This window comes from Kogia breviceps, chromosome 1 (assembly GCF_026419965.1).
Source record: "Kogia breviceps isolate mKogBre1 chromosome 1, mKogBre1 haplotype 1, whole genome shotgun sequence".
NCBI classification, from domain to species: domain Eukaryota; kingdom Metazoa; phylum Chordata; class Mammalia; order Artiodactyla; family Physeteridae; genus Kogia; species Kogia breviceps.
The window spans coordinates 163526223-163536128 of record NC_081310.1 but is presented as its reverse complement, the minus strand read 5'-3'; the positions used below and the strand labels follow the sequence as shown (position 1 = coordinate 163536128).

At 59.4% G+C, this 9906-nt stretch overlaps 1 protein-coding gene across 1 annotated transcript; it reads right to left on the bottom strand.

Annotated features, from left to right (window-relative positions):
• Positions 1-1968: 1968 nt before the first annotated feature.
• Positions 1969-7843, bottom strand: PDZK1IP1 (PDZK1 interacting protein 1). Its single transcript, XM_059061380.2, has 6 exons — positions 7725-7843; positions 7345-7520; positions 4787-4895; positions 2947-3042; positions 2883-2888; positions 1969-2312 (listed from the first exon to the last, which is right to left on the bottom strand). Exons 2-6 carry the CDS (start codon positions 7409-7411, stop codon positions 2246-2248), a joined length of 345 nt encoding a protein of 114 aa, XP_058917363.1. The 5' UTR covers positions 7412-7520; positions 7725-7843; the 3' UTR covers positions 1969-2245.
• Positions 7844-9906: the final 2063 nt, after the last annotated feature.

Below are 9906 nucleotides of genomic sequence, written 5' to 3'. Positions count from 1 at the left end.
CTCCCCTGCAGCCCCGCCCGAGCCCAGAGGCTCCCCCTCCCAGCGCCGCCCCCTAGGGACTGGCTGTGCAGTCCCGATAGATGGTGGGGGGCCCAGCTGGTGTGTTATCAGCCTTCTCCAGGAGCCAGCCCGAGCCACTCAGCGGCTGCCAGTCTGCGATTAGGCCCCTGGAGGGTCATTAAGCACCGCCCTGGCCCGGGCCCAGCCTCCTTTCCCTCCCTCCTCTGGCCAGGCTGGCAGGTGGGAACTGGTGATAAGGACTGGGGGCTCGGGAAGTTCTGGGGTCGGCAGCTCCATGCCCCCTGCCCCTTGTCAGAGCAGGAACATGGGGTTGGAGGGAAGGTCAGTGCTAGCCCAGCACGGCAAGGACCCCAGGATGGAGTTCCCACCATCCTGGTCCTGCCCGTGGGGAGGAGGCTGAGGAGGATCCTGGAGAGGCCCAGGAAGCCTGCTGGGGATTCTACCTCCCCGACCCGACCCCAGCTCCCCACTCCCCCACCCTCAGCGCCAGGGCAGGACAGCAGCTGCCACAGCCCCTGCTGGTAAAACCTCACAAGTGTGAGGGGCTGGAGGGAAGACAGAGGGATGGTATCTCTCTGTCTTCAGGCCCTGGCAGGCCAGTGAGGGGTCAGACTGGAACCCCCCAGGGACGACAGGGGGCAGGGATGGGAGGGAATGTAGCTTCATGCAAGGAGGATCAGATCCCAGGCAGCCAAAGGCTGGCTGGCTGGTCAGCTGACTCTGCCCTCTGGTCTAACCAAGGAAGACTTCCTCGAGGAAGAGGAACCTATGCAGGGCCAAGGAAAAGGAATATGCAGAGTTTCAGCTGGCAGAGATGGGTGAAAAGGCATCCAGCCATGTGCACAAAAGCCTAGAGTGGGAATCACAAGAGCTCCAGCCACAATTCACTGAGCTGAAGCCCAGAGAGGGGAGGCAAGTCACACAGCAGGGCCAAGACCCAGCCAGCCCTCTGCTCAGGGATCTTCCCTCTGCTGCAGGCTGCAAACTAGGGCGAGAAGGATAATTCGGATTTCAGATGGGGCTCCCCGGGGATATTTGGATGAAGCCCTGGAACGGCAAAGGAGCAGCTCTAATGGAGAAACAAGGGGCTGTGACAGGTTGGGTCAGGTGACAGAGGGAGACCGTTGGGACAAGGTGGGCTGCCTCCTGCCTTCCAGCCCCTCTCCTCTGGATCTGGGAGTGCTCCTGGGGAAGCCAGCCTCCAGTTGTCACCCCAGACAGAGAGACAGAGGCTGTTCCCATAAGAATGACAGCTACAGAGGTGAGGGGCCTCCAGGGTCAGCCAGCCCGGCTGAGTCAAGCCTCCTGTGTCCTCTCCCTCCTGCTTCATTCCCCCGGGGGCCCAGTTCCTTGGCCCTGCCCCCCCCCACCCCAGGACTGGGAGTCAGTGGCATCAGGGAGGATGATTCTACTCGAGCTCTGTGGTGGGACTGCCCAAATCCTCCACAGAGGGTTAGCAGAGCTCAGAGAGGACAGTGACTCTCCAAAGTTACACAGCAAGTCAGCAGAGGACCACAGACTCCAATCTGGGCTTCCTGAGTCCTAGCCCAAGACTCTTTCCTGGGGCTTCCTATGCCCAAATCCCAGCCCAGAAGGGCTACGGGCAGGAAGACAGAGCTGGATGGATGAGAGATGAGCGAGCCCACTTCAGTGCCCGGCAGCATGGAGACAGGGTGTCAGGATGTTGGTGCTGCATGAAGACCCCAGAATCTCCCAGAATTGTAGTTGTGAAAGGCAGGTCAAGAGAGGGGGCACTTGTAGGAGGGTCTCTGCCTAGAGTAAGGGGTGTGCTCCCTGGCCCCAGGGCTTCTCCCAGAGAGGGCTTCCTGGGAAATCCTCCAGAATCACCATGACAGAGGCTTTGTAAGATGATTCTGGAAAGCAAGATCAGGGCTCGCTGGTAGCCTGAGGAGATATTTCTGAGCCCTGGGAGCCTCAGACCCAGAAGTACAAAACGTCTTTATTTCACAGAAATGAGAGCCATCTCCACGGTTGGAGGGAGGGAGATGTGAGGCAGGATGGGAGGTGCTGAGCTGATTGTCCTTTTCAGAAGGGTCTTCTGAACTGAATTGAGTGGGAGGCCCCCTAGGACCCCAGAGCCACGGCTGAGCCCCAACCTGGACATAGTCTGAGCTCCGAGCTTGGCTGGAGGGTGGGGCAGGTGTGAGGGCTGGAGGAGTCAGCCGAAGGAGGGGCCTGGACATTGGGCACAAGGAAGCAGGGGTCACATTGGGGTGCTGCGGACCTTGCCCTCCTCCTCCAGGCTGTTCTCGTAGGCATTCTCATGCTCGCTGGACCCGAAAGAGGACGACAGGGGTCATTGCTCCTTCTGTCCCATCCCCTTCTCCCTGCCCCATCTTACATTTGTGAGGCCAGTGTCTTCCAGAATAAATGTCTGAGCCCCAGAAGGGGCTTCCCCTGACCACGTCTGGTCTTCTGCACCTGAGACCTGAGGCCTCTCACCACCACCCCTGAACCCCATCTCTCTCTTCCACCTAGCCCCTCCCCCACTGGGCCCCCATTGAACCCACCTCCCCAGTGAGCTCCCTCCCCTACAGATCCTCCCCCCCCCACACTGAGTCCCCCAACTCATCCCTTCAGAGTCCCCTTCCCACGCTGAGCCTCTTTTCCCCACTGCACCCCTATGAGTCCCAATCCACCCCCTGAGCCCCTCCCACCACCAAGTCCCCCTCCCCTTACGGAACCCTCTTCCCCAACTGAGGCTGCATGTCCCCATGGAGCCCTGCAGTGCTCTCAAAGCCCCCATCGCTCACCATCTCCCCACACGGAACCCCCTCTCTTCACTGAGCCCTTCCCCACATGAGCCCCCATCCTCTGAGCCCTCTCCCCTTCAGAAGCACCTGGTCCTGAGGTCCCCAGGGGACCCTGGAACACAGGGTGGTCAGCCTTATCCTAGCACCTCACCTGAAACCGGCCTCCATCGAGGAGTACTTGCCGTCCATTCCTACCAGGATCCCATCTGCTTTGTTTCCAAGGGTCATGACCATGTTCACAGGCTCCCTGGGGACAGAGCTCATCATTAGGGCTCCCTGGGTCCCCTCTCCCTCTGTTCCCCCTCCTCCCTCTAGTCCAGTCAGGCCCTGTTCTATCGGCTCTAGGGCAGAAGCTCCTCTCTGCAGCAGGGCCCTGTCAGCAGCCTGATTCTGGCAATGGGGCCACACACCTTTCTCCCTGCTCCACCATGGGGCCCTCAGGTCCCAGCCTGAGATCTACTAAAGATGTACCCCAGGCCTTGCACCGGCCACCTCCTAGCCTCCCTCTGCTGTTTTCCTCTGGCCTCAGCTCAGCTCCAGGGCAGACCCAGCAGGACTCAGTGTCTGCCCTAGATTTCCGCCAAGGTTCTCCTAGGCGGTAGGAGCTGTCACTGAAGGCAGAGCTGGGGCCAGTGGAGGAAAGAAATATTTCCGACAAAAATCTCCTCGCCTCTTACTCAGGTGTGTCCTCTGTCCCCAGCTCCCCAGACACCACGCTTATGAGGGTTACAGGAACCCTCACCACTGCTCATCTTTCCTCGGACATCCCATGGGCACCTCAGACTTCATATGTCCCAAACTGCCCCAGATCTGCCTCTTGTGGTCTGTGTCTCAGTGCGTGGTCCCATCAGAAGCCTGGATGTTATCCCTGTCCTTCCTCCCTCCTGTCCTCAGTGTCCCCACCCCCTCCTAGAAAGCTCTTAGACCTGTACTCTCTCTCCATCCCCTCTGCCACCTCCACAGCTCAGTCTCTATCCTGACCTCATCCTCATCACTCACCTCACCTGCAGACTGGCCCTACCCAAAGCATCCGCCACGGGGTGGCCGGTGATTCTGCTCTGGCCGCATCTCATCCCAAGACTGGCTTGCAGACTTGCACTGGATTCCTATGGCACTAAAGATAAAGCCCAAAGTTCGGGGCTTTGGTGCCCGAGGCTCTGCTTGGCCTGGGCTCCGCCGACCTCACCTCGGGCCTCTCCATCCATGAGCTGCTTCCATTCCCTCAGTGGGTCCTACGGTGCTGCTGCTGGTACCCAGGCACCAGGTCGCCTGTGTGAGAGCTGGGGGCAGATGCAGCCTTGCCCCGGAGTCAGCAGGTGCGGAGTGAGCTGGATTTCAGCCCAACACCTTCTACCTTTGTGCTCTGCTCCGAACTCAGGACCCCCAGTGACTCTTCTCTCAACGGCAGTGCTCTCCCACCCCACTCTGTGCTGTGACTGGCTCCTGCCTGGGCTTCAGGATAAACCTACAGTAGGAAGACTTCTCTGACCACACCCTCGCCCCCAGCTCAGGCCCACACAGCATTCTGCCTGCTCCTTTAGCATCAGCACTCACACTGCCGTCACCCCTTCCATGTCTGCCTTCCCTTCTGGTCTGGGAGTCCGTGAGCACAAGAGTAGTGTCTGTCCATTGCCCCTCTGTAGCCCCTGCATGTGACACAGCAGCAGACCCTGAAGAAGGGGCAGAAACTTCCAGCCCAGGGGTTTTCACAGCGTCCATCACAGACGGGCCACTGTCCCAACTATGCAGATAGAAACACTGAGACTCCAGGAAGAGAAGCACAGCAAGTGCGCTCGCAGGGCTGGGCTCCAGCAAGCCTCAGCTCTGGCCCCTGAGACCTCGGGCCTCGGTGCCCCTTCCACACAGTGAGAGGAATGGGCTCAGGGTTTCTGCGGCCCTTCTTCTCACTGCTACCAGAGCAGTGGCCGTGGTCCTGGGACCTCCTGGACTGCGCCGGTCCAGCTCCCAGGGCCCCCCCGCACAGCACTCACTGTTCTTCCTGGCACCAGAAGTGGTTGACAGCAAAGGCGATTGCGACGAGGACCAGGAACACAGCCACGGCAATAAGACCCTGCATCCAGGGCTGCAGGTTCCCCAGGCCTGGAAAGGGAGGAGTGGGGGGCGGGTGCTGCGGCGGGCTGGGCGCAGTGGGGCTGCCAGTGCAGGTGGGGCCTCACGCGCCCCGGAGCTGGGGCCTGTTAGAGGTTACCAGCCTGCTGCCGGGACCAGTGGAGACCTTCTGGGGAGCAAGGACCTATCTGACCCCTGGGCTTATGAAAGGGACCGTGGTTTGGCGGAAGACAGGATTGGGAAGAAGGAAAGAAGCTGAGGAAGGGAACAAGCCTGAGAGAGCAGCATCTGAGGTCCAGGCAGCCCAGAGCACCCCCTCACCCCACATCCCACCCCTCCCCCGCTGCAGTGGGTCACGTGCAGGGCCTAGGCCCCAGGGACCAAAGGGCAGCCCCCTGAACAGACGGCCTAGGCCTTTCCAGTGAGGGTGGCTCCCCTCCTCCCTGGCTCCCAGGCTGAGGCAGCACAGAACTAATAGGCCTAGGCTGGCATCTGGAAGATCCTGTTTTGTAACAGAGGTTTCTGTGGGGTTGGGTAGGCGTGGGAGTGCAGGTGTGGACGGGGCTGCTTGGCTCAGGGTGCCAGGTGTGCCCAGAGAAAGGGGTGGGACGGAACGTCTTTGGAAAGTCAAGACAGAGGGGCAAGCTCTCCTCTGGGTCTTGGGGGCCGGGAGGGGAGCTTCAAACCTGAGCTCCTTTTGCCTTCTCTGGCTCAGTGCCCCAGGGACTGGGCCAGAAACCAATTTGAGGCCCCTTCCAGGCAACTTCTCTGCCTTTTGCCCCTTGACCCTTGACACCACCTCTAACGCTCAGGTTTCCCAGAAGTCTCTGCCCTAAGCCACTGGCAGCCCCAAAGGGCTCTCCTCTCCCTGGACATCACTGTGCTCTGTGAGCCCGAGGGGGCCCAGCCCCACAGAGGACAGACACACAGTAGCAGTTAGAGGTCTCAGGAGGGGACAGAGGCCAACAGGAGACTTTTGAAGAGTCCTGCCTCCAGGCCAAAACACCTGCATCCCTAGTGCCATCCTGCATCTTGAGGGGCCCAGGCTGAACAGCAAAAATCTCATTCTGCCTCACTCCTGCTCAGAAGTCCTTCCTTGAGTCTACCCGAAAGCTCTCCTGCTGCAGGGAGGCCCTGCCTCTTCTCCAAGCACTCTCTGAGCCTGGCAGGTGTTGGGAAGGAGGGAGGGCTCTGGGAACTCTGTCCTGCGGCCAGGTCAGCCCTTGCTTATCTCCTTGGGTAACAAAAGATACACAGTATGCTTACTGTAAGTTCCATACTTGCCAAAAAGCTGTATTTTGGACTCATTGTTTCCCAAAAAATCAATGGTTGAGACCCATTGTCTCCTCAGGTCAGTGGTTACTCAAGGACTGGGAGTTAGGGCTCAAGCCCTGGGAGGCTTGTCCTTGCTTCTTCCAGACCCTGCAGCCAATTCCTTCCAGACACACCAGGGACACTGCTCCTCCTTCCAGGTGGCTCTGGGATGAACATATAGCATAAGGGGCAGAGCCTGGGGCAGGAGAGAGGTGATCTGAGCTCTGTCCCTTCTTGCTCTGCTGTGTGACCCACATAAGTTACTCCACCTCTCTGATCTTCGATTCCCACAGAGGGCTTCTAAGACCTGAGAGACAGAGTTGAAGCAGACATGCATGAGAGCTCAGGGCATCTGCAAAGGAGGCGTGCATTGGGAACATCTCTGCCAACCCGCTCTGGACCCAAATCCCACCTGCAGAGTCCCCAGACTTTGGCTTCAAATGCAGCCTCACAGCGCAGGGCTGACACCGGATGGTAGGTGTGGTGCTTTACCAATGTGAAGCTCTTCCCCACCCATGAGTGGTAGCTAGCTGCCCTGGGAGGTGTGTGGGGCAGGTTTATTGTCCTCATTTTATGGATGAGAAAACTGAGTCTCAGAGACAGACAGTGATTTGTTCAAGGCCACACAGCAAGACAGAGGCAGAGCTGGACAAAGAGCTCAGGCACATGGTGGGGGCCACTCTGGGACACTTGTCTTCTGGGTAGGAAGCTGAAACAACTTAGGCCAAAGCCATGGGCAAATGCCTGACAGCACTGCCCGCCCCTGAAACAATCCTGCCGTTGAGGGGTGGCTCACACACTACTCCCACCCTCCTTATAGCCCCCCACGCTCTGCCCTCAGCAACCAGCCACCTCTAGGTCAATTCCCGCTCCTGGAACGTGGGTCTCAACTCCCCTCCCCGACCCTAGACCCTAGATCCAATATTTCCCCTGCTGCCCCCATTTCTCACTCGTGGGAAACAAGTCACAGACAGAAGCCTGTGTCTGCCTTTGGAGGTTCCTCTGGCTAAGCCCGTCCCTGCTCCCGCTCCAAAGTGTAGGTGCCAAGGGTGATGAGAGGGACCAGAAGGCCACCCCTTCCACCCCGGGGCTCCCAGCTCCCAGGGTGGCCCTCTCCGTACTGCAGCCCCTGTCCCCACCCCAGGCTGGCCCAGGCCTGTGCTACCTTGCTGACCGCTGGCAGGTGGCACTGCCGTAAGCAGACCCAGGATGACCAGGCCGAGGGCTGACATGGCTGCAGGCTGCTCCTGGGCCTTCTCTCCCACCGCTGGAATCTGGGCTCCTGGAGCTGCCCTGGGGCCTGTCGGTGTCTGCTGAGATCAGCCTGGTCTCCGTCTGACCCTGGAGGAGAGGTGCTAGTAAGGAAGGAGGAGAGGGAGGACGGAGGAGGGAAGGTGGAGGGAACCTGCCCTCCCTCCCATGGTAATGTGCCAGGCCTGGCCTCCCCTGGCTGGAGCCCAGCCCACTCAGGCTGGCTTTCGAGGTCATCTTCCAGAGACCATGGGTCTGAGGTCCTGGGAGATGTGGGGAGAATCAGGGCCTCACCTCTAAGCCTCAGGCCTCCTGGAGTCTTGCATCAGCTCCCCCTTCCTGGCAGTGGGGCTGGGCTCTGGGGATAGCAGTGACACATTCTTGCTCCTGCCTTGAATGAGCCCAGTGGGCGGGGCCTCTGGGAAGGCTGAAGGTGGGATTAATTAATTGGCCGGCTGGCGGCTGGCTCCTGACAAGGGGGAAATTCCCAGAGGCTAGGGAAAGGTCAAAGCTTCCCTCTCCCCGAGAGCCTGGCCTATTTCCTGTTCTTCCCCTCACCTGTCCCCACTCAGCCAAGCCAGACCCCGGGGGCCCCAGTCCTGGGACACAGCCCTGGCTTCTGTCCCTGCACTCCCTGCCCAGCTCAGTAATCTCTAAAGGCATCCTCTCCCATAGGGATCACAACAGAGGGCCTGAGGGTCCCAGTTCCAGCCTTCCCCACCCAGCCCAGCTGACCTGACCCAGTGCAGCTCCTCCTCTTGGCCCCAGAGGTGGTCCCTGGAAGCTGGGACAGGATCTGGGCTTGGTCAGAGGCCTCTGCACACACCTTCTGATCCCTCTCCACCCATCACAGGGAGAGAAGTAAGTGAACACAGCCCTGCTCTAGAGGACAAAAGAAGGACACCCCAGGTGGAAGGTCCAAGTCTGGGGCCCTGAACCCCTGGACCCTCAACTCCCAAGATCCCATGGAGCCCATGAGACCCTCCAGCTCAGGAACTGAGAATGACCCAATGACCTGTCGAGGCCCCGGGGCCAAGGGCCATGCTGGGTTTCCTTTCTCCCCACCCCCTACCCTCCCCCAGGAGTACAGGAAGCCAGGGATGCTGGAGTTTGGCTCCACAGATGTCAAGAAAGAAGGAGCCAGAAGACTGGGGCAAAGTCTCAGAGATGGCGGGTCCCCAGAAACCAGGGCGTGAGCTGGAAGCCCCTCCACAGCGTCCCTGCCCAGAAACCACCAGACGGCTGCTCACAAGACCTCCTGGGCAGCCCTTTCTATTGCCAGTGGTAGCACCCAGACATCACGCCTCGTCCCTGCTTCCTGTGTGTGTATGTGTGTGCCCACTACCATGGCTGGTACACACAGCTGTGCCACGATGGGGTCTCAAGATGATGTAGGGGAACGTGGCTTGGAGGTGAGCGATGCCTCCTATGCCTAGACAGTTGTTGTCTGTCCTACCCCAACTTGGTGTCTTCAGAGTGTTCTGGCACAAAGTTTGGCTAGAGTAGGCACCCTGTGTGTTAATGAACAGCCAGGGAATCACTGATTAGAATGCAGGGAACTGGGTTGAATGTAACAAACAACCACTGACGCCTTCTTCTAAGCAGGGGAGTCACAGGGTCAGATTTGCATTCAAGAAAACACCTCTGGACAGCTTGGAGAATGAAAGGGGAACACAAAGACCGGAGAAAGGGAGGTCATGGGGAAGCTGCTATAACAGCTGGGGACGCGGGCTGCAGCAGGGCAGGGTAGAGGGAATGGGTCTGAGCCATATTCAGGAGGATTAAATGGACGGGACATGGTCACTAGAACACTGACTAGCTGGGCGTGGGGAGTGAGGGACAGGGAGGAGCTGAGGGTCATTCCCAGTTTCAGGCTTGGTGGTGCCTCCGAAGGGGCCAGACCAAGTTTCAGGAGGTAGGGCGGGATGGTGAGCTACAGGTTTAGATGTACTGTGCTTGTGGATGCTCCAGAGGGAAGCATCCAGAAGGCAGTGGGATCCCTGGGTCTGGAGTAGAGAGGCGCATTTGGGGAGCCTCCTGTAGCATGGCGTTGGTAGCTGAGGCATGGGATCGCATGGTCTCCCCAGGGTGTGTCTGTGTGGGTGGGTGCACATGCATGTGGCCAGGAGAGAGCCAGGGCAAGGAGGGAAGCAGTGAGGGACCGGGCCACAGCCAAACGCATAGGGTTTTTCAAAGGAAGAGGAGTCAGGGTGCAGTAGGAGGGGAAACTCCAAGAGAGTGGGTGTCCGAGAAAGTGTGGAAGGTGAGATCCAAGAAGAGACGACAGGCAGGGACACCCCCTCCAGCCACTGCCCCCCCCCCAGAGCAGCCCAGCCTCTCCCATCAGTCCCCAAGTCCCAGCGCCTCTGCCTCTCTCATCCAAGCACCCCACTTCCCTATAGAACCCGGGGAAGGACAAGAACTCCCTGGGCCATGCTTGGGGACCTGCGGGAGGGGGATGAGCAGGAAGGACATC

Bases quoted from the DNA above. Each gene is read 5' to 3' on its own strand.
- PDZK1IP1 (XM_059061380.2), bottom strand. From the start codon at position 7,411: ATGTCAGCCCTCGGCCTGGTCATCCTGGGTCTGCTTACGGCAGTGCCA. The intron at 4,896-7,344 runs GTAGCACAGGCC...CTCCCTTTCCAG, and splicing joins ACCTGCCAGCGGTCAGCAAG to GCCTGGGGAACCTGCAGCCC. The intron at 3,043-4,786 runs GTGAGTGCTGTG...CTCTGTCCCCAG, and splicing joins TTCTGGTGCCAGGAAGAACA to GGAGCCTGTGAACATGGTCA.